Below are 24,942 nucleotides of genomic sequence, written 5' to 3' on the forward strand. Positions count from 1 at the left end.
GCGTAGCAGCAACACCTAGTGGACATCGGGCACACGACCCTAGTGAATCCCGGCAGAACCAGAATCAGCGTCGGAGAACGCGCCGCTGGATCGCGACAGTACCGGGTAAGTAAATCTGCTCCAATATGTTACCTCAAGTGGACGACAAAAATATATAAATCCTAAAATCATTTTATATTTCCTAAAATGAAAGAAAAAAAAAACTTCCACATCCAAAATAAACATGCACTAAATGACATCAGCTTTTCTAAATGGCTGCATTTTGTGATTTTTAGACTTAAAGGAAATCTATTATTTATTTTCATGCATCGTGAACCATACATAGACTGCTGTAGAGACACTGATGTATCTTGTTTAATCCCTAAACTGAGTGGTTTTTCTGAAAAAACAATTATAGTATAATCATGATAATGAGGCTGTGTTGTTCCTGTGGCTGCTCGGGCGCTTCTCCTCTTACCCTGATTATGCACTGTTCCTGTCATGTCCTGCCCAGCAAAAGCCGAGAATACAACATCACTGATTTGTCCCTGACAGGCAGAAGTAATCAATCGCTGCACCATTCCCCAGTTGCTCTGTATGAGTCATCCAGCTCAGGTTGATTAGTCCTGTCTGGACTTTTCAGGAAGCTCCGTGTAAAGTATTTATGAACGGCAGCCAGCCTGGAACCCAGCTTTCCCAAGATCCTGAATTTTGTAATTGTTTTTTGAGCAAAATCACTCGGATCAGGGATTAAACAAGATCTTTCTGCATCAGTGTCGCTACTGCAGTCTCAGTGTATGTCTGCTTCATAATGCATGAAATCAAATGGTAGATTTCCTTTAAAAATAGAAAGGGGGAGTTTAAAAAATGTAGTAAAAACACATAATGCAGGTCATTCAGAATGAGGATTTATAAAGATTCCCCTGATTTTCCTGAAAGGGGCACAATTATTCCCAGAAACTATGAGCGCACAAACGCCTGACTACACAGCAGAACCGCTGCCATCAGAAGTCCATATGGGGCAGTGTCCTAATCAGGCATTGACATAGACAGCTGCATGGTCCTGACATCTAATCCCGGAATTACACTTCTGTCTATGCAGTGACTTCATAATGTAATCAGGCAATGGTTAGTCACCTACGAGGTCCTGACAGTAAATAGGGTTCTGACTTCTAGTGCCAGCATTGCGGTTTCATATTGGAATCAGGCAGTAAACTAGTCACATGCGAGGTCCTTATTACTAGGACCCTGACATGAGGATATTTTTTAGGCACTAATAAGGGCAGCCCTGAGGAGGGGTCCTTATTCTTAGGACCTTCTCGTAATTCCTCAGGCACTATCATAGACACCTCTAACTTATTACTCGTCAATAATGCCTGTAGCGGTGACGTAGTGCACCCGGAAGTGTCATCGCTCAGGACCCTTGGAATGTATCCGGCAGTGCTCGGGGCAGCCCCGCCGTCCTGAGCTCCAGGCCCCGCCTCTTCCTGTCTGCGGCTGGTGCTGGGCCCCGGGCTGTCATTGGTGAAGGACCTGCACCATGTTCCAGGGAAGGCTGCTCGCCCGCTTTCTGGGTGAGTGTTTCGGGTGTTGTCAGATCCGGGTTGTGTCCTCTTACACTGGGGGGTGCAGCAGGACGCCCCCTGGTGGGCGGAGTTAGGCTTCCAGCTCCCTTGGGTCTCCCTGTGTCTGTGGGGTCACTCACAGGGGACTAATAAAGTTGTGTGTGATGGGTGCAGAGCTGTGATGTGTGACCTCTGTGGCTGCAGTTCTGTCCCCTCCAGTGATGTGCGGCCGGTGTCAGTCTGCACTGCCTCTCGCATTATATTCATCCTGCAGTTTATTGCTTGGATTGTGCAGTTGTCTTGTTTTCCCAAGGTCATGGCGATTTGACCCAGCGTCCTGCTCCCCCTGTGCAGCCACATGTGCTGAGATTAAAGGGGCAATCTTAGCTTACAGGGACTACACGGGGCCATGACTTGTAGCAGTAGAGGTCTCGGAGGTCAGACACCGGCCAAAAGTCACTGTGTAATATGGAAACACCCCTTTAAGGAAAGTTGACTAACTTTTCTCTGCTGTTTCTCACAGTTAGAGGGTGACCGTCCCTTTCATGCCGGTGTCTGGGCATCTGTGGCTGCAATGTGCACTGAATCACCACCAGATAGCTAACGCTCCAATAAAAGGGGATGTATTATTATGGTAATGTTAAAAGGGATGGCGGCACTGAGTAGAATTTTAGCCCATTCTCAAGTGTCTCAGGGCTGGGGGTCCGAGGAGCAGGACTCCAGGTTCTAGGAATACAATGAAAATGAGTCTTGCTCGTCCCTTTAAGCCTTGCACCATGTATTATTCAGTGTATCATCTGTGAATGGAGTGTTCCTTTAAATGTGATATTGCATCTTAGCTGTAGTAAATGGACTGGACCTAAGCTGCAGGGTCACACACAGCTGATGGACACCCAAAAAATAATGTTTAGGATAATACCCCTGCTGAGTCATAATGGAGCTATAACAGAGGATGCCCAGGGGACCAGTCACACTGTACAGCACAAGGGCTAGGATTAGGGTTAAGGGATCATTGTAATCCTAAAAACTTTTCTTGCTGCCTTAAAGGGATCCTCTAGTTGCACAATCCTCAATCTGTTGTTATACAGCATGGTCCACCAACACGAGACTTGCAGATCAGAGCTTATCAATGTAAGGGGAGAGGTGCGAGTCGGCACTTCCTGACTTTTGGGGATGAGATTTCTTGGAGGAGCAGATGTTTTCTTGAGCAATTCACAATAATGAGGAACTGGGGCCGGGAATAAGACGCTGCTTTGTACCGTTCCCCTTCAGTGTCTATAGATCTGATACTTTGTTTGTGAATCAGGTGGCTCAGGATGAACACAACTTTAGTCCCTTCTATTGATTGAGCAGTAATTCGGTTGTCATAAGAGCAGTGCTGCCATTATTGGGGTCAGTGTAACACAACAGGCATGTAAACAGCTGTGTGTAGAGGGTTAAGCTTTGCCTTGGAGCTCTGCTACATTGATCTTGGTATCGTAGGGGAGGGGAGTTTGACCCTCAAGACCACCCATGTCCTCTATATACCCCATACGGTTAAATGCTATGCCTCTATGAGGTGTTCCTATTGTGTCAGTGTAGGGCCATAGCCTTGGTGGCTTTACATTTGTCCCATAAAAGGGATATTTGGATCTGCACATCATAAGGCGCACCCATAGGAGCGGGGGTGGCTTGTAGCCACTATTTCATTCACTGCTATAGGACTGTCGGATCTGTGACCTCTAGTAGTGAATAGAGCTGTGGGGTCAAAAGCGTACATCACAGCTTGACTGTGGATGAGGGTCTTGCGCTTGGACTACAAGAGATCAAAGGCTGTACACAATTAGCTCCCCCTAGTGGTTGACCGAGGCTGAGTACATTCGGCTGTGTGAAGGGCGCAGGGGATTTGGTGCTGTGTATCACCAAAAATAGACCTGAGATGCCTATAAGGATATATTATCAATCAGCAGAGATTTTTGGACTGATAATGACACATCCTGGTGCATGTGTCCAGCTTCTGAGAGATAGATGAGAGGGGGGGGGGGGTGCTTTCTTATGTTACGAGTTGCCTTCAGTTCTGGAATATAACTTTGGCTCCTGCCGCTGCTTATACCGCCCATGGTTCGAGCCCCCCCTTTAGTGACACCTCTTTGTCCTGCCTTGTGCTACATTAAGGCACGAAAATAATCCTGAAATGAAATCTCAGCTGTGATAGGTTCCTGTGGGGCATAGAGACCTCTTCTTACCATTGCTGAGTCCAAAACTTCTGTAACTTTTCGCCTTGATAAACAAAAGGAGGAATAATCCCAAACAGGTTGTGCGAGCAAAGTCCAAGGCTGTAATCTACACAGGACCTACCTGTGACCTATGCTCCAGCGCTTGTCTCAGCTCCGGGGTAGAGCCGGATTCTCAGCTGAACGCACACAATGCAGCACAGAGGCAGATCTGTCCGGTCATAGAAAACACTAGACCTTTAACCCCGTAGTTGTTTGTTTCCAAAAGCTTATAGAGCTTCCAGGATAATGTGTCCGAGGATGAGATAACAGATGACGCTTTCTTTCAGGAGCAGCGCCATGTCTGACCACAGGTTGTGTGTGGTACTACAGATCATCTACACTAAAGTGGCAGGAGCTGGGCTGCTATATCCACAGGTTATATGTGGCCTTAGACACTGCAGTACCACATCCCACCTACAGACATGGGTGGTGCTTATTGCCTGGGTATGACTTGATATACCGGGTGGGGGCTTATTCCCAGACTGTCCACAGTAATATCCTATGAAAGATTGGATACTTTGGGTAGTGTGTAACAATTCAAAGTAAAGTAAAGATCCAGCTACTAAAAGAATAAACAGAATATAAAACTTTAAACTTTATTGTAGACCAAGCATAAAAGGGTTACACCCACGGCGTAGGAGCGCACAGGGGGTAGTCCAGAGACATAAAAACCTCTGCGTTTCGGAAAAACTGTTTCCTTCTTCAAGGTGTGTAACAGTGTTTCAGTGTTGTGTAAACTGCACACAGATGTATCCACTGCCCCAGATGAGAGCAGAACAAGCTGTGTACATAACTGTCATGAATGTATCCTAGACTGTACTTATTCACTGACAGCAAGCAGGGAGGGATAGTAACACAGAGTATACGTGTGGATCCATGTAGTGTGATAAGTGATCATTACACTGTATGTATAGTGTCAGCAGGTAAGTGCCGTCCTGGATGTGACACATTGTGAGCCATCTGGTGGTCACTTTGTAGTATGACACGACTGATTTCTCATGCTCCGCAGAATCCTCATATTTGATCTGACTTATTTTTTTGCAGTGCAACAGAATGGAGCGAGAAACTGCTCCTATACGGCCTCCCGGAAAAACCTGTACATTACTAAGGACACTAAGGTCATATGTCAGGGGTTCACCGGAAAGCAGGTAGGTCTCCTGATAAGTTTAGAAGTGCAAGAGGGAAATGGGAATCCATGTATACATGTGAGCCTGTCACTATAACACTGGGAGATAATATAATGGTGGTCCTGCTCAATAACTCCATGGTTAGTAATCTCCCTACAGCCTTCCCCAGGACTGACCCCTGTCTTTCCATCTCCAGGGAAGCGATGCTTTGTGCAGTGCTTATATTACACCCTGAGAGTCCGCACCCCTTATAATACATGACATGATTCTGCTGGCATTGGATTCTGTCACTAAGGTTGTCAATAAATCCTCCATCTCCCAGTTTCACACCCATAAGGAGACCTGATGTCTCAGGTGTATTCCCCACCTTACATTTATCCACATTGAACCAACCAACCTGCCAAGTGGATGGTCAAACACTGTGTGTCCAAGTGAGCATGTAACCAATGGCCAATCTCCATAGACTGCACTGTACTACACAGCCTGTACTATTCCCCTTCTGCATAAACTCCACTGTACCACACAGCTCATACTACTCGCCTCCTCCATAGACTGTACTGTACTAAACAGCTCATACTACTCGCCTCCTCCATAGACTGTACTGCACTGTACTGCACAGCTCATACTACTCGCCTCCTCCATAGACTGTACTGTACTCTACTAAACAGCTCATACTACTCGCCTCCTCCATAGACTGTACTGTACTACACAGCTCATACTAGTCCCCTCCTCCATAGACTGCACTGTACTACTACATGGAGGAGGGGAGTAGTACAAGCTGTGTAGTACAGTGCAGTCTATGGAGGAGGGGAGTAGTACAAGCTGTGTAGTACAGTGCAGTCCATGGAGGAGGGGACTGCACTGTTCTACACAGCTTGTACTACTCGCCTCCTCCATAGACTGCACTGTACTACACAGCTTGTACTACTCCCCTCCTCCATAGACTGCACTGTACTACACAGCTTGTACTACTCGCCTCCTCCATAGACTGCACTGTACTACACAGCTTGTACTACTCCCCTCCTCCATAGACTGCACTTTACTACTCCAGGGAGGAGGGACTGCACTGTTCTACACAGCTTGTACTACTCTCCTCCTCCATAGACTGCACTGTACTACACAGCTCGTACTACTCCCCTCCTCCACAGACTACACTATACTACACAGCTTGTACTAATCCCCTCCTCCATAGACTGCACTGTACTACACAGCTTGTACTACTCCCCTCCTCCATAGACTGCACTGTACTACACCGCTCATACTACTCCCCTCCTCCATAGACTGCACTATACTACACAGCTCGTACTACTCGCCTCCTCCATAGACTGCACTGTACTACACAGCTTGTACTACTTCCCTCCTCCATAGACTGCACTGTACTACACAGCTTGTACTACTCCCCTCCTCCACAGACTGCACTTTACTACACAGCTCGTACTACTCCCCTCCTCCATACACTGCACTGTACTACACAGCTTGTACTACTCTCCTCCTCCATAGACTGCACTGTACTACACAGCTTGTACTACTCCCCTCCTCCATAGACTGCACTGTACTACACCGCTCATACTACTCCCCTCCTCCATAGACTGCACTATACTACACAGCTGGTACTACTCGCCTCCTCCATAGACTGCACTGTACTACACAGCTTGTACTACTTCCCTCCTCCATAGACTGCACTGTACTACACAGCTTGTACTACTCCCCTCCTCCACAGACTGCACTTTACTACACAGCTCGTACTACTCCCCTCCTCCATAGACTGCACTGTACTACACCGCTCATACTACTCCCCTCCTCCATAGACTGCACTATACTACACAGCTTGTACTACTCGCCTCCTCCATAGACTGCACTGTACTACACAGCTTGTACTACTTCCCTCCTCCATAGACTGCACTGTACTACACAGCCTGTACTACTCCCCTCCTCCATAGACTGTACTGTACTAAACAGCTTGTACTACTCCCCTCCTCCATAGACTGCACTGTACTACACAGCTTGTACTACTCCCCTCCTCCACAGACTGCACTGTACTACACAGCTTGTACTACTCCCCTCCTCCATAGACTGCACTGTACTACACAGCCTGTACTACTCCCTTCCTCCATAGACTGCACTGTACTACACAGCTTGTACTACTTCCCTCCTCCATAGACTGCACTGTACTACACAGCCTGTACTACTCCCCTCCTCCATAGACTGTACTGTACTAAACAGCTTGTACTACTCCCCTCCTCCACAGACTGCACTTTACTACACAGCTTGTACTACTCCCCTCCTCCATAGACTGCACTGTACTACACAGCTTGTACTACTCCCCTCCTCCATAGACTGCACTGTACTACACAGCTTGTACTACTCCCCTCCTCCACAGACTGCACTTTACTACACAGCTTGTACTACTCCCCTCCTCCATAGACTGCACTGTACTACACAGCTTGTACTACTCCCCTCCTCCATAGACTGCACTGTACTACACAGCCTGTACTACTCCCCTCCTCCACAGACTGCACTGTACTACACAGCTTGTACTACTTCCCTCCTCCATAGACTGCACTGTACTACACAGCCTGTACTACTCCCCTCCTCCACAGACTGTACTGTACTAAACAGCTTGTACTACTCCCCTCCTCCACAGACTGCACTTTACTACACAGCTTGTACTACTCCCCTCCTCCATAGACTGCACTGTACTACACAGCTTGTACTACTCCCCTCCTCCATAGACTGCACTGTACTACACAGCTTGTACTACCCCCCTCCTCCACATACTACACTATACTACACAGCTTGTACTACTTCCCTCCTCCATAGACTGCACTGTACTACACCGCTAATACTACTCCCCTCCCCCATAGACTGCACTGTATTACACAGCTTGTTCTATGATGTTCTCTGCACACCCATGACTTTGTGTTTGTATTGGCAGGGCACGTTTCATAGCCAGCAGGCTTTGGAATATGGAACAAAGTTAGTGGGAGGCGTCTCCCCCGGTAAGGGGGGCAGCACTCACCTAGGTTTACCAGTCTTCAACTCTGTGGCAGAGGTAAGTGTTGCCTGTGGTTACAGTATGTACACACCATACAGTAGTAAGTTGTATAGGTGATATATCATGTTGTCATTGTTTCAGGCCAAGGAAGCCACCGGAGCCTCAGCCTCTGTTATATATGTGCCACCCCCCTTCGCTGCTGCTGCTATCCATGAATCTATCGATGCAGAGGTCCCCCTGGTAGTGTGTATCACCGAGGGGATCCCCCAACAAGACATGGTGCGGGTCAAACACAGACTACTCCGCCAGTCCACCACCAGGCTCATCGGCCCCAACTGTCCTGGAGTCATCAATGTGAGTCCCTGTATATGTGTAATGTGCATAGTGTCCTATCTGCTGGCTGCATGTTATAGAGCAGGAGGAGCTGAGCTGATTGTACATAGTGTCCTATCTGCAGGCAGCATGTTATAGAGCAGGAGGAGAGGAGTAGATTGTACATAGTGTCCTATCTGTAGGCAGCATGTTATAGAGCAGGAGGAGCTGAGCTGATTGTACATAGTGTCCTATCTGCAGGCAGCCCGTTATAGAGCAGGAGGAGAGGAGTAGATTGTACATAGTGTCCTATCTGTAGGCAGCATGTTATAGAGCAGGAGGAGCTTGGCAGATTGTACATAGTGTCCAAAATACAGCACGAGGAGCTGAGCAGATTATACACAGGGTGAGCAGATGGGTCACTGTACGGATTGCGGGCAGCATGTTGTAGAACAGGAGGAGCTGAGCAGATTGTACATAGTGTCCCATCTGCAGACAGCATGTTATAGAGCAGGAGGAGCTGAGTAGATTGTACATAGTGTCCCATCTGCAGACAGCATGTTATAGAGCAGGAGGAGCTGAGCAGATTGTACATAGTGTCACATCTGCAGACAGCATGTTATAGAGCAGGAGGAGCTGAGTAGATTGTACATAGTGTCCCATCTGCAGACAGCATGTTATAGAGCAGGAGGAGCTGAGCAGATTGTACATAGTTTCCCATCTGCAGGCAGCATGTTATAGAGCAGGAGGAGATGAGAAGATTTGTATATAGTGTCCTATCTGCAGGCAGGATGTTATAGAGCAGGAGGAGCTGAGCAGATTGTACATAGTTTCCCATCTGCAGGCAGCATGTTATAGAGCAGGAGGAGATGAGAAGATTTGTATATAGTGTCCTATCTGCAGGCAGGGTGTTATAGAGCAGGAGGAGCTGAGCAGATTGTACATAGTTTCCCATCTGCAGGCAGCATGTTATAGAGCAGGAGGAGATGAGAAGATTTGTATATAGTGTCCTATCTGCAGGCAGGATGTTATAGAGCAGGAGGAGCTGAGCAGATTGTACATAGTGTCCCATCTGCAGACAGCATGTTGTAGAGCAGGAGGAGCAAACATCCAGTTTTGTAGTGATAGAATTCCATATAGATCCTGACACATCCACCATGACTAGAACTGATGTCAAACTGAATCTTTTCCCAGAAGAAGTCTAAAAGTTTATCTTAAAATGTGGAAAACTTTTTAAACATTATCTAGTGTAGTGTAAGACTGTGGGGTCTTCACGCCTCCTGTGCCAGAGAAAAAATGCAGCAAAAGTTTGGCAACAATTGGAGGTAGTTCTTCGCACTGCTGTGCTCTGAGCTCAGTGCACGGCCACTTCACAGCTCCTTCCCCTGCTGTGAGTAAGGAAAAGCTGTAACAGTCACTCGGCTTAGAGCATGTGGCTGTGGTGGATCCATGCAGTGCAGAGCACAACAGTGTGAGGACACGCCCCCAGTGCACTTGTAGCAGCTGCAATCCTGGAAGATAGTTCTGCTGCTACTAACTATATACACATCCTTTAATACATAACACTAACTATCTAGGACTTCTATGAACGTTGATTTTTTTTTTTTTTTTTTACATATTTAGATATTTTGTTCTTTTTGTCTTATAGCCTGGAGAATGTAAAATTGGTATCATGCCAGGACATATCCACAAGAAGGGGCGGATCGGTGAGTGCATGTGATGCACAATCTAATGTCCTGATGTCATGTTATTCACAGAAAAACTGATACGTTCAGTAAACGTTTTTTTTTTTCCTTGAAGAGCAGCGCCATAAAAATAAAAGTGGTGATGTAAGAGCATTACACCTTAATGTCATGTGATGTGCTAATACGTTGCTGTGCCCTTCAAGGGACACTCCAGTCACAGCTGATTTGTGCAGGGCCTGGAGCGAGGAGCAGGACTCCAGTTTCGGGAAATCCCATGAGAAGAGAGTATTGTATTCAGTACAGCAAAGAGATGGATTGTACAAGACTCCTGAACCTCTCCTCCCAATATTAGGCCTCATTCACACGGCTGTCGGGGGACATATATAACGTATATACGTCCCCCATAGGCCGGCAATGGGCGCCATATATCTCTATATCTCTAGAGCTCATCCCCCTCCTCTCCCCGGCGCTACAGCATGGCGGGCATACCGCCGTGCACTGGAGAGGAGGAGGTGACCCCTTCATAGGAAACAGCGGGGTACGGCCGCACACTCGGGAAAAGATGGAGCATGTTCGATCTTTGCCCGGTGTACGACTCGGAACGTACTATAGCCAGGCGGCCATTGCCGTCTATGGGGACGTATATATGCGGGCTACATTCACTGCAGGAGGACATATGCCTGGAGCTGCCACTAAGCATGCTGGGAATCTGTCGTATGCCGACTCCTGAGAAGCTTACAATAAAGAGAGAGTTGTACTGTCTCTTATCGGAAATCATTCCTACCCACTGCCTTCGGGCTGTTCAACAAACCTGCCCTCCCCCCCCCCCCCCCCCCCCTTAACCAATCCCTGCAGGTCCCATGCACAGGCTGAATTTTCATTAAATTCATAATTTTCATAATTTCAGAAACTTTTTCAATCCAAAAAGTTGCCATTGTCATGTGACTTCCCGTATAATAAGGTGGTCACATTTTTGTGCCTCTCTTCCTATAGCAGGGATATTACCCCTAGTATTCCCGGGAGAGCTCCCCCTGCTGGCTGGGAGGAATCCTTGCCCCCTGTTACCTGCCTGCAGGGGCTGAAGGGCAGGTAGAAATACCTGGATGATTGTCTATCCTCACTCTGTATTCTGTGTCTCCTCGAAACAAACCAACCCAGATAACACAAAAATGTCCCATGAAAATAAAATCCGAGGCTATTAAAATTCATGGCGTTGCCGGTGATATAAATAGCCGCTCCCCGCGTGTGAATAGACTGATGTTACCGTGTTAATAAAGCGCCGCCCGTCTCTCGTGTGTTGTTTCTCCCCGCAATCACCAGGATGGGGGGATATAAAGTGAGCGGCCGGGAAGAGCCCTCCACGAAATCAGTTTTGTTCTCGGAGCCGGTAATTAGATTTCAGGCTGAGGGTTTTTTTTTTATTTTTTCTTTAATATTTTACTTTTTAACCCCCCCCTACGGGGTTTTCTACCTATGTGAGAGTTATGCATAGACGTGCGGAGAAGACGACTATTAGTATTCTGCTCGTCTCCGCGCCCGGGATCAGACCCATAAACTGAAAATTGAAAAAATCAAATCGGAATGCAATTACATTTTGTGGATATATATATTTTTTTGTGCGCTCATAAAGTGCAGGTTTAACGGCAAAGTCGCTGCTTCCCTCCATTTTGGAGCATTGTAAAAGGTGCAGCGTGACTACTACCTCTGTGCTCTGCTGCACCACAGCTCCCAGCATGCCCCTCCGCTTCACTAACCTGTCGTCAGACCCTCGGACCACAGACTTTCTACCAAAAACACTGCACTACATAGAACATCGACTGTGCTTGGTCATGAATGGAGACTGAGTTGTCATATGGATGTGGGGTTACCAGGGCCCCTCCGTGCTGTAGCTTCACAGGCTGTTACATCACACAGGAGCACTCCCCCTTACACTGTGAGATTACATAAGGCAGAAGGAGGTAAAAAGTGTTAATGCGGGTGGGGAAGACAGTGTAACAGCCTCTGGTAACACCCCCCCCCCCACAGAGCCCTTCCAGCTCATTAGCATAATTTTCTAAGTTGATTTTCGAATTAAGGAGGCCAGGGATGACCAAGATTACCGCAGTCATGGTGCAGCAACAGTTGTCACATTCATTTTGCATTCTACATGTCACTACCCAGCAAATTTTAGCTACGATTAAGTAGTTCTATAGATGGGGAAGGCTGAAGACTGATGTCTTACAGGGAACCGATCACCAGCTTTTACCCCATGGAACTGCAGGTCAGGCATAAAATATCATTTCTATTCTCACTTGTATGAGAAATATCACCTGTTTACCTACTGTATTTTTCGGACTATAAGGCGCACCATCAATAAATGCCTGCTAAAACATCTTGGATCATATATAAGGCGCACCTGATTATAAGGATGAATGACCAGCAGGTGGCAGACCTGTGCACAGCTCAAGGCAGCTGTTTTCTGTAAGTACGGTTCATATATAAGGCGCACTGGATTATGAGGCGCACCTTTGATTTCTGAGAAAATCAAAGGATTTTGTTTGTGCGCCTTGTAGTCCGAAAAATACGGTATATTTAAAAAGAAATATTCTCTGAAGGCATGCGACACCGAGTGGAGAAGAGTCATATTAACCTGAGATGGGTCAAGTTTTGAGACTGAATGGCGAGTGTCAAATCAGATCCTCTTCCCATTATCGGTTGTATAGCACCTAGAAACATGCTGCTAGTGTCATTTCAAAGATAAGCGTCTCATCTTTCAGGGCTTGTGGTTCATTAAATCCCTGCATCTCTGGTAGGTCAAAGTTTTAGTTTGAAATGTGAGCTGCAGATAAAGATCCAGTTCCCGCCTATTTATTTAACTGCTGCCCCAGTTCTCTATGGATTACAGAACCACAAGGCTGATTCTGGGAGAGGAGGTTCTTTTATATAACACCTAAACAAGTGAAGGTTGGGGCGTTTGAAGTGACGCTCCCCCTGCAACCTCAAAATTCATCTTGGGTAAAATCTGACTCTTCTCTGCTTATTTGCATATGACGAGGAGATCTTATATGAAGGTAAACGGGTGACATTTCACATTAAAAGAAGGGAATTGTAGAAAGGACATTTTTTTTTCCCCTACCTGAAGGGGGCTGCTAGTTTAGTGGCGGAAAATCTGCTGACAGGTTCCCTTTTTTAAAGTTGAAGAAATTTGCTCATTTTATATTTTGAAATTTGCGAATTTTTAAATAATAAAGTTAGCATTATGTAAACTTATGATCACTCATAGTTTAGGTATGTTTGCTTGCACGTTGTAGTTTGCTCCCGGCTCCACTAGGTGGGGCTAAAGAACCTCCTCTAAAATTCTATAAAAAAAATTTTTTTTTTCCCCCTGTAATATCACATAACTACGGCCATAAGTGTATTTCTGCAAATAGAAGCGGACTGTAGATGGGTGAGGATCGTGTTATTGTACTGCAGCATTTCTCTCCTCCTTTCAGTTCTGTAATTAGCTGTAATGCTTTCTGTACAAAGTGCTGCAAATTATACATTACATTATGTAACGGGGGAGACTATGCCCGGCCAATGTACAGCACAGGTGGCGGAGCCGGCTACTGTAGGCCCATGTACAGCACAGGTGGCGGAGCCGGCTACTGTAGGCCCATGTACAGCACAGGTGGCAGAGCCGGCTACTGTAAGCCCATGTACAGCACAGGTGGCGGAGACGGCTACTGTAAGCCAATGTACAGCACAGGTGGCGGAGCCGGCTATTGTAGGCCCATGTACAGCACAGGTGGCGGAGACGGCTACTGTAAGCCAATGTACAGCACAGGTGGCGGAGCCGGCTACTGTAGGCCCATGTACAGCACAGGTGGCGGAGCCGGCTACTGTAAGCCAATGTACAGCACAGGTGGTGGAGCCGGCTACTGTAGGCCCGTGTACAGCACTGGTGGCGGAGCCGGCTATTGTAGGCCCGTGTACAGCACTGGTGGCGGAGCCGGCTACTGTAAGCCAATGTACAGCACTGGTGGCGGAGCCGGCTACTGTAAGCCAATGTACAGCACTGGTGGCGGAGCCGGCTACTGTAGGCCCGTGTACAGCACAGGTGGCGGAGCCGGCTACTGTAGGCCCATGCAACGTAGATGCCTTAAAGTTCCGGCGCTGTCCTCATCTCTATATTGTGGCTGTGATGAAATGAACATGAATCTTACGTCCTGTGCTCTCCTCCTGCAGGTATCGTATCCAGATCTGGGACCCTGACGTATGAAGCTGTGCACCAGACGACGCAGGTTGGATTGGGGCAGTCTCTCTGTGTCGGTAGGTCACTCAAACTTTTGGAACATTGCTGTTGTCAGTCACTGTCCTTGGGGAGGGCTACTTACCATAATAGAATGGTACTTACCTCTCCCCCTGTCACAGTGATATCATCCCATCTGGTCCCCACTGCACTTTTTGGATGAAAGGTCTTTTACCATTCACCTCCAGCTACTGATTGGCTGACAGCGTTGGGTGACTCCCAGCATGTGTAGGTAATGGAGGTTAATGGAGTCTGGAGCCCCTTAGGCTCCTTTGCATACAGTATTTCATTCTGGTGGCGTAGATTGTGTGCGGCAACTGTACAGTAAAGTCTGTGCGTTATTAGAGGCATTTGTAAGCAAGTAAAACTACCTGCGAAAGCGTCTGTGTCACTTGTACAGGCATTGGAAATAGCCGAGCACAGCGCTCAGGAATCTCGGACTACTCTCATAGACGGTCACATGCGCGGATAGATCACCAGTCTCTGGATTACTGTGGGTCCCAGTCCTGTAATGGGTCCCAACAGTTGGATGTCCACATCAGATTGCCCTTTACATAGGGGGTAACTGCTAAATACTTGATACAACCCCTTGGTCTTCTCCCCAGTGTGTGGCGCTGCCCCTGTCTCTCGGGTGACTGGCAGTAACCCCTTGTAGTCTGTAGTGAAGGCGTCCGGCGCTCTGGTTATGATCCCGTCAGTCTCTTTCCTCTTATTTACTGCTCTTTAGCAAATTTACCTGCTGCTCCTTTCCCAATTAAAAGGAAATGTGCGGCTCGTGTAATAATCTTGCTCCCTGTTACCGGCATGTGAATGGCGCAGGAACACATCGCCAGCCAGGTGTGTGTGTGTGTGTGTGTGGGGGGGGGGGGTCGTTATAGATTTTCTTTCAAAAGTTGGATAATTGGATGTTCCTTTGTTTTTGTTGTGTGTGCGGGAGGTGAAATTTCTCACTGAATTGTTTAGAGGTTGAGGTGAGATTATTGGACGTCTCCCCCGTCTGCTGACACGCACATAGATGTAATTGTAAGAATATTGAGGAGTCCTGCTTTACCTTCTTGGTTCAATATATCCTAAATTGTGTGGCCGGATGTGAACAACTTTTTGACAACCTGATTTCTTGATGTTCTGCCATGAGATGTTCATCCTATATGTGTCTCCGGGGCCACCAGTCATGTATAGTGCGCTATTATATCTCGGGGGCGTGGCTCACCTTATGTAGAACAGGTTAATTGCGGATGAACTGCCTTGAAAATACTGTCTCAGATGAAGGGCGCTCTTGTTTCTGCCTGTTCCCACCTTCTTTTCTTCCTCCCACCTTTCTTTTCTTCGAGGCCTCTTTTGCTTTTTCTCCTTTATTGGCTTGTCATTTTCTTTCTACTCTTCCCTTTCAGGGCAAATACAACTCCTCTTTTTCCCCTTCTTTCTCCTTTCTTCAATTTTTTGTGCCCCTTCTCCCCTTTGTCCAATGGTGACTCCTCCTCCTTTGCCCCCTCTGCTGTGACTTCCATGGTGACTCCTCCTCCTGTGTCCCTACTCCCCTTTGTCCAATGGTGACTCCTCCTCCTGTGCCCCTTCTCTTCTTTTCTTCGCTGGTAACTCCTCTTGTTTTGCCCCCTCCCCTGTGACTTCTATGGTGACTCCTCCTCCCATGCCCCTTCTCTCCTGTGACTTCTATGGTGACTCCTCTTGTGCTCCTTTTCTTGTGACTTCCATGGTGACTCCTTTTCCTGTGCCCCTTCTCCTCCTTGTCCAATGGTGACTCCTCCTCCTTTGCCCCTTCTCTTCTTTCTTCGCTGGTAACTCCGTTTGTTTTGCCCCTTCTCTCCTGTGACTTCCATGGTGACTCCTCCTCCTGTACCCCTTCTCCCCTTTGTCCAATGGTGACTCCTCCTCCTTTTCCCGTTCTCTTCTTTCTTCGCTGGTAACTCCTCTTGTTTTTCCCCCTCCCCTGTGACCTCTATGGTGACTCCTCCTCCAATTCCCCTTCTCCCCTGTGACTTCTATGGTGACTCCTCCTCCTTTCCCTGCACTACTCTCTGTACTGGTAATGTATATTATTTCTTACATATTTTCAGGGATATACAGAATAAAGTTATCGTAATCTCTTAATACTCTTTTTGTTTTTTTTAAGGTATTGGAGGAGACCCATTTAACGGAACAAACTTTATCGACTGCCTCGAGGTCTTCCTAAAAGACCCCAAGACGGAAGGTATCATTCTGATTGGTGAAATTGGTGGAAGTGCTGAGGAAAATGCTGCTGAGTACCTGAAGGAACACAATACAGTAAGTCGCAAAGTGCATTCCTGAGAACAAGAGGATCACAGAATCCTATTTGTATCCCACTTACTATATGTGTCACCTTGGTAACAGACTACAAACAAGCTCTTTGTGGTCAAATGGTGGGGAAAAAATAAATAAAAATCATTGACATGTCAAGTATCACCGTGTCCCAGAAGTCCCAATCTATCAACATATAAAAACGGTTATTCCCAGTGGTGAACCCGTAACAGAAAATGGAGCCCAAAAGTCCAAAACGCATTTTTGCAAATCAATAAAAAATTTAAAGAGGACCTGTCACCCCGACTAAACTCTCTAGGAACTGCCCCAGTAATAGAAGGGTTAAACTGCTAGATTTATCACAATATATGGACAAAGCTAGGAAACGCTGCACTGCCCTCCAAACGCCAGACCAAGCTTATAGTGGTAGTGGTCCAGCATATTCATGAGGGGGTAGTCCGAGAAGGTTGAGACTGCCGCATGAGGCCTGGCAGTGACCGCCCGCCTATGGTGTTGGGAAGATATATTCATGAGGGGACGGTCCGAGGAGCTCCCCTCTCCTCTGCTTCTCCCCCAGACCGTCCCCTCATGAATATATCGAACCGCTGTAAGCTCGGTCCAGCGTTTTTGAGGACTATGGTAGTGCAGTATTGGCTAGCTTTATCAGTATGTAGCTCCTACAGGGTCCAATGAGGGGACAGGTCCTCATTAAATAAAATGCGATCAAAAGGTCATAAAGTCCTACAAATGTATCAATGTAACTGTCATAATGTCCTGCAAAAAAATTACCCCTTACTCAACCCCATAGTCCAAAGTATGAAGAATTATTAGCATCAAAAAAGGGCAAAATTATTTTCTTTCTTTTTTTTTTTTTTTTTTTGTACAAAATGTTCTAATTTTTTAAAACCTAAGAAAACTTGTAAAAAATTGGTATCCCCGTCACTAGGAAGTATATGGCTCTTTTCACAAAAAAACCAAGCCCTTTTAAAGCTCCCAATACTGTAAAATAAAAAAGTGTTATGCATTTGCAAAAAAAAAAAAAAAAAAGACCAAAGAAAATGGAAACTCAAAGAAAAAAATTGATGGGATGGGGGTTGGAGAATTTTCATCAATTTTCTCTCCGATTTAATCCACAATAAATCAATTGGCGTTTAGAATATCTACCAAACCCTGCAAAAAAACAAAAAATAAGCCCTCGTCCACCTATAAAAACTTTAAAAGTAAAAAAAAAACACTTCTGGCGCGGAAGAAACCAAACTTCCTGTTGGACCATTGATCGTCCTGTGATTTAGGACCCAGGAGCCGCCGTTGTATTTACCGCTAATGAAGAAATAATTGGGAGTTTTCCTAATTCAGTTTTTCCTCCTACAACTTGAGGAGCGTTCCCGTCTCTCGCCTATCGGGTTTCTTGATGTTTTTGTATCTAATGTCATTTTTTTTTTCCCTCTTATTTGCGGTTAATTTGTTTTTCTCTAAACACGGGAAGTGCGAAAATTTAACCCCGGTAACTTTTTATAATGACTATGGAATTAGAGCCGCAGCAGCGGCCGCCGCTCCAGATTGACACATTAAGTTATGTTCTCCGGGTCACAGCGGGGGAGGGGGCCGCGGCATCGGCTCTGAGGCTTCTTTTTGGAGAGGGGGGGTGGATTAAAAGATACAACGTTGTCTTTGATTAGGAATGTAGCGGCGGCTCATCCATCACTCCGCAGACTGCGTTGCGCTCTCTCACACGGGCCTGACATCTGCTCGTCTCTGTCCTGAGGTAGCTTCTTCCTTCCATGAGGCCGCGTCGTGCGAGAACAAACACTGCCGCGCGCCCAAGGCAATCGCTGTACCACAATTACGACGCCTTATTCTGCATTGATCGCCCGCTTCATAGGGAGGGGGAGACTTCTGTGTTTCCGGCTTTTTATTTTGTCTTCTCTATTAAAGAAACACTAACCCGGAATGATTGTACATCTGGGCTGTGATGCAAGGAGAAGAGAATAGTCATATTTTACCTGCTTGAGATGAGTCAAGTTCAGAGGATAGGGGTTGGATAGTCAGTTCAGATATTCTGTAGTATCTAGTGACCTAAAAATCTCATCTTGTAGATTGCATCAGACTTGTGGTTCTGTGTCAGCTCCAGAACCAGAGTGTAACTGCTAGAACCAGACAGTTAAAGACCTAGTTGGAAATGTGCACATATAACTGCCTGTATCTCAGGTTCTGTAGCTCATGAGCCCGATGTCCTCTAAAAGATGGGATTCTTATCTTTAATATGACACCAATACCAAGTTTCTAGATGCTATAAAAGCCGCTTATGAAACATGGGTGAGATTTTACATAAAGTTCTAGAAAGGACATTTTATACCCTACATGTGGGTGGCCTGGTAGATTTGGTGGCCTCCCCTCCCTAGAGTAGGTCTAGGGCTACTCGCTGCTTTTGGTTTTGTGGCACCTTGACATTTGTTATTCAGAATTGATTGGTGTCAAAATCAGAACTACATCATCCATGGATCATTAAGGTCTGACCTGCCGCGGATGGAGTGTCCTCCTTAATTCACTGTCCATCTCAAAAAATTTGCAAGAGTGGACCAATCCCGATTGTACACAGGAGCTTCATAAACAGGGAGGAGCTTGGGACTCCCAAGCTCTTTCAGTCTCCCAGTATTCGGACCAGTCCAGTACATACCCCCCTACCCTGTGGATGTGATTGTCTTTAGTAGTAGAGAACATCTGATCCGGTAGGTCTCAACCTTCCTAATCCTAAAATTACTATTCTTGCTACTTCATAACTGTGTAATTTTGCTTGTGTTATGAATAGTAATCATAGTCACGGCGCCTCCTCCACAGTAGTCAACCATCACAGCGCACGTCCCACGGTAGCCAGCTGTAAAAAGTACTTACCTGTCCGCACTCCCCCATGAACGTGTGAGATTGGGAAGGCTACGGCTGGGGCGAGCATACATTCGTGTGCAAGGGGCCTTAGCCTCTCCGCTCTTCTGTGTAAGGACGCTGACAGCGCCAATGCCCTGCCGAGATCTGGCAGAAAGCCCTGCCGCTTTCAAGTGTACGCACACCTATAAGCCACACACACATTTCATTATTCGATTACAAGAGGGGAATGGACAGGAAACGAGCCAAGACAGATGGGTGAGTGGTGTCTTGGTCCCTCACACCCAATTACACTCACAGTTTGAGAACCTCTGGTCTAATGTGTTTGTTTTGTATTCTGTGTATGTGCAGGGCACCCCCTAGTGGTGGCTCTGCAACAGTTATTTTTTCCTATTACATAATTTACTTCTGTCTAGGACCTCAGTTGTTGCCATCCCCTGGGACAAAGAAGAAGTATCAGACGTAAAGATCTCGCCATATCTTTTGCCCGTTGATATTTTTGTAACTCTTTCCTTTTGTCTCTTACAGGGCTCCAACGCTAAGCCTGTGGTGTCTTTTATTGCCGGCCTGACCGCCCCCCCTGGCAGGAGGATGGGACACGCCGGAGCCATCATCGCTGGGGGGAAGGGAGGAGCCAAAGAGAAGATTGCTGCCTTGCAGAGAGCCGGCGTGGTTGTCAGTATGTCTCCGGCCCAGCTCGGCAGCACCATGCACAAGGTAACGGCACATGAGTCCCTTCCCCCGCTCTCCGCATCGCCCCGCTGAGCCATTCTGTGTAATTTGCGGATGATTGTTAGATCGGTGCCCGCATCGCTCCCCTCAGTTCTTAATTATCAGCAGCTCTTCTGGCTGACGTGCAGGACTCTGGTTTTTATTTTAGTTCCCCCCCCCCCTCTCTTCCTTAACCCGCAGGCTCTTTAAGAGCCGTCGGAGCAGTCAGCCGTGCGGCGCGTCCCCTTATCTGAGGAGAACGCCATTCAGCGCGAGCCAGACGTAATTGTTTAGAATTAAAATTGCATTTGGCACCGTAGCAAACAAATGGCGAAAAGGGAGGGAAAAAAAACCCCTGTATATTACAGCACAGCTGTCCGGAAATGGCGGCACAGCCCCGCTTCTCCGGAGACATTCATCCTGCCATGTTGGAGGTATTTCAAAGCTGAAAACGGCTTCGGTTTTTCTTTTTAATAACGTGTAATTGTCATATTCATCCAGAATGTGTTCTCTAGGCGATCGTCTGCCTTGTTATCTGTATGCGGCACAATATTTCTGTGCGAGGGCTTTTTTTCTTTTATCTTCTCTTTAAAATAGTAACATACCAGGTACTTCACGTACAAAAACAAGTGGCTTACACCATACTTTTTACATCTTCCTTTTTTAATAACTCCTTCCTGCAACCCTCCCTTTTAAGCCCCCCCCCCCCCCCCCCCAGATTAAAAATAAATAATAATAATAATAAAATCTCCCCAGCAGCTTTCCTCCTCCTGTCTTCTCTACCAGGGCTGTTTATGGCTCTGAAGCCAGCAGTCATAACATGAGATCATCATCTCCCCTGCTGGCGTCACAGTCTTATGCCGCTGCCTCCAAGAAGAGAACCACAACCCCTTCCCTCTCACAGCACACAGCTCAGGGTGATATACATAAATGCTGCTGTCTTCCTCAGCCATGTCCCCTTCCATCTCACAGCACACAGCTCAGGGTGATATACATAAATGCCGCTGTCTTCCTCAGCCATGTCCCCTTCCCTCTCACAGCACACAGCTCACGGTGATATACATAAATGCTGCTGTGTCTTCCTTAGCCATGTCCCCTTTCCTCTCACAGCACACAGCTCAGGACCATATACATAAATGCCGCTGTCTTCCTCAGCCATGTCCCCTTCCATCTCACAGCACACAGCTCAGGATGATATACATAAATGACGCTGTCTTCCTCAGCCATGTCCCCTTCCCTCTCACAGCTCAGGGTGATGTACATAAATGCCGCTGTCTTCCTCAGCCATGTCCCCTTCCCTCTCAGAGCACACAGCTCAGGGTGATATACATAAATGCTGCTGTCTTCCTCGGACATGTCCCCTTCCCTCTCACAGCACACAGCTCAGGGTGATATATATAAATGCCGCTGTCTTCCTTAGCCATGTCCCCTTCCCTCTCATAGCACACAGCTCAGGGTGATATACATAAATGCTGCTGTCTTCCTCAGCCATGTCCCCTTCCATCTCACAGCACACAGCTCAGGGTGATATACATAAATGCCCCTGTCTTCCTCAGCCATGTCCCCTTCCCTCTCACAGCACACAGCTCAGGGTGATATACATAAATGCTGCTGTCTTCCTCGGCCATGTCCCCTTCCATCTCACAGCACACAGCTCAGGGTGATATACATAAATGCCGCTGTCTTCCTCAGCCATGTCCCCTTACCTCTCACAGCACACAGCTCAGGGTGATATACATAAATGCCGCTGTCTTCCTTAGCCATGTCCCCTTCCCTCTCACAGCACACAGCTCAGGGTGATATACATAAATGCTGCTGTGTCTTCCTCAGCCATGTCCCCTTCCCTCTCACAGCACACAGCTCAGGACCATATACATAAATGCCGCTGTCTTCCTCAGCCATGTCCCCTTCCATCTCACAGCACACAGCTCATGGTGATATACATAAATGCTGCTGTCTTCCTCAGCCATGTCCCCTTCCATCTCACAGCACACAGCTCAGGGTGATATACATAAATGCCCCTGTCTTCCTTAGCCATGTCCCCTTCCCTCTCACAGCACACAGCTCAGGGTGATATACATAAATGCTGCTGTCTTCCTCGGCCATGTCCCCTTCCATCTCACAGCACACAGCTCAGGGTGATATACATAAATGCCGCTGTCTTCCTCAGCCATGTCCCCTTACCTCTCACAGCACACAGCTCATGGTGATATACATAAATGCCGCTGTCTTCCTCAGCCATGTCCCCTTCCATCTCACAGCACACAGCTCAGGGTGATATACATAAATGCCGCTGTCTTCCTCAGCCATGTCCCCTTCCATCTCACAGCACACAGCTCAGGGTGATATACATAAATGCTGCTGTCTTCCTCAACCATGTCCCCTTCCCTCTCACAGCACACAGCTCAGGGTGATATATATAAATGCCGCTGTCTTCCTCAGCCATGTCCCCTTCCATCTCACAGCACACAGCTCACGGTGATATACATAAATGCCGCTGTCTTCCTCAGCCATGTCCCCTTCCATCTCACAGCACACAGCTCAGGGTGATAAACATAAATGCTGCTGTCTTCCTCAGCCATGTCCCCTTCCATCTCACAGCACACAGCTCAGGGTGATATACATAAATGCCGCTGTCTTCCTCAGCCATGTCCCCTTCCATCTCACAGCACACAGCTCAGGGTGATATACATAAATGCTGCTGTCTTCCTCAACCATGTCCTCTTCCATCTCACAGCACACAGCTCAGGGTGATATACATAAATGCCGCTGTCTTCCTCAGCCATGTCCCCTTCCATCTCACAGCACACAGCTCAGGGTGATATACATAAATGCTGCTGTCTTCCTCAGCCATGTCCCCTTCCCTCTCACAGCACACAGCTCAGCACACGATAAATAAAGAAGAATCTCTCTGATCTCTTCCAAATTCTCTATTAAACTCTAGTTCACAAACTTCACAATCCAAACAATCAACGGCATAAATCGTCTCTCAAACCCGTGGTAAATCACACAAGAAACATTGTGATACATCTTATCTGAGCAAAGACGTGGCTCCAACACTCCTCCCTCCATCCCTCCTAATGTCATGACCCTGAAATCTCTGCTGAATTCCTTCTCGCTTGCAAGACAAACAGAAACGTGGAACTGTCGACTTGCATAGAAGCTCCATGGAGAGGGAATGGAGTCGCAGCAGCTGGGTCTTCATCCAGCATCTGAGAGGGCTATAGAGAAATGTTAGAAGCTGAAGCCTAAACATTACATAATAACCAGTATAGCATCGGCTTAGATACACACAATTGCTGGGAGCTGCCATTGTTCAGTTTATCCCACTTTGGGCAAGTTTTGTGCATTTGAGCACCTAAGGCAGAAACTGTCTGCAAGACCCTTTAAAGGGGTTTTCCCATGCAGCAAGTTAAGTCGTATCCACAGGGTAGGGCCTAATTTGCTGATCGTGGGGGTCTCAGTAGTGGGACCCCACATATCTCGTGTGGTAATCTCCTTATATTTGTTATCCATAGCCTCCTTCCTGCTAAAGTCAACTTTTACAGTTATTGTAATGAGTTGTACCAGAGCCCCTCCATGCTACAGATTCACAGGCTGTAACACTGTGAAGCAGCACTGCACCCCCCACCCTTCTGCTATGTAATATTACACCAGGCCGAAGGAGGAAAGGGAGTGCAGGGGTTTGGGAAGTTCTCCTGCTCAGTGTAACAGCCTGTGAAGCTACAGCACAGACGGGCTCTGGTAACGCCAACCTTAGCCCTTCAGACTAATTCGTGATTTTACAAGTTGATTTTTAGAAAAGCGGGAAGCCATGGATAGCAAGTAAAAGAAGATGATATTTGTCCATATAAGAGTATCCCGGCTTCACTGCACGTGCGCCATAACTGGGGTGCACAACAGCGGCTGCACTTGTAGGTGCCGGCAGCTTAGATAAAGGCAGGTATAAATTTTAATGCAACCAAGTAAAGGGCGATTTGTGACCCTAAACCATCGGTTTATAATTCTGGATTTTGCTCCTGTATGGGACATGCTCTAGTGCTATGTGCAGGGGCTCCTCCCTGCCACTAGATGGCAGCAGAGTATCGCGTATAGCAGACATGGCAGCTGACAGGCAGATTGAGAGGCAATTTGTAAGGTTTTTGTTATGGAGCGCCCTGGACGTCTCGTGTGCTAATTTAAGCGAGGTGTGATTTACCGAGGTTATAGGTGACAGCTCCGCAACTACCTGCAGATACCCCAGTGCTCCCCCCCCCCCCCCCCCGCGCTGCTCGCGTCCTTCACCTCGCCGTGCATCAGGAGCGTCCTAGAAAACTGTGATGTCTGTGCCCACATGACACAGGAAATTAGCAGGTATTAATGTGACGGCGATGTTTGCCTGGAGCCTGTTCCATGTCACTAACGTACATTATGTATCTCCCCGCAGGAATTCGAGAAGAGGAAAATGCTGTAAGGGGGGGCACCGGCACATTCTCACGTCCTCCATGTTTCTTCTTACGTCCATCGACACCAGTGTCTTTGCACAGCCTCATGTGAAGCCATAACCGTTACTATAGCCTTCTCCCTGATATCGGCCGATCTGTGTGTGTGGATCTCTCCATTAGACTGTACAGCCTTCCTAATAAATACTTCCACTTATTTTGGATCCTAAAACTTGTGATGTCTTCATTTCAACTATGTAGAGGGAAACTAAGCGCCACTCGCAGAACTCCTCAGAAGTAAGATGTGCCAGTGTATCGCTTACTAGGGTTATTGTCTGTTTGTCTTAGCTTCTCTCTCTGTCTCAGAGCCCATATTAATGCCCTGTGGCAAAATGGAAGCTGAGCTGTGATTGGTTGCTAACAGCCGCAGCATACAATGTATATGGTGGATAATAAGTGGATTTT

At 47.2% G+C, this 24,942-nt stretch overlaps 1 protein-coding gene across 1 annotated transcript; it reads left to right on the plus strand.

The window, feature by feature from the left end:
• Positions 1–1,367: 1,367 nt before the first annotated feature.
• SUCLG1 (succinate-CoA ligase GDP/ADP-forming subunit alpha) lies at positions 1,368–24,709 on the plus strand. The gene is made up of 9 exons (XM_072126311.1): positions 1,368–1,553; positions 4,844–4,947; positions 7,862–7,978; positions 8,063–8,275; positions 9,882–9,939; positions 14,125–14,208; positions 16,320–16,471; positions 19,874–20,062; positions 24,483–24,709. The coding sequence occupies exons 1-9, from the start codon at positions 1,520–1,522 to the stop codon at positions 24,507–24,509; spliced, it is 978 nt and encodes a 325-aa protein (XP_071982412.1). The 5' UTR covers positions 1,368–1,519; the 3' UTR covers positions 24,510–24,709.
• Positions 24,710–24,942: the final 233 nt, after the last annotated feature.

Source organism: Engystomops pustulosus, chromosome 1, assembly GCF_040894005.1.
Source record: "Engystomops pustulosus chromosome 1, aEngPut4.maternal, whole genome shotgun sequence".
NCBI classification, from domain to species: domain Eukaryota; kingdom Metazoa; phylum Chordata; class Amphibia; order Anura; family Leptodactylidae; genus Engystomops; species Engystomops pustulosus.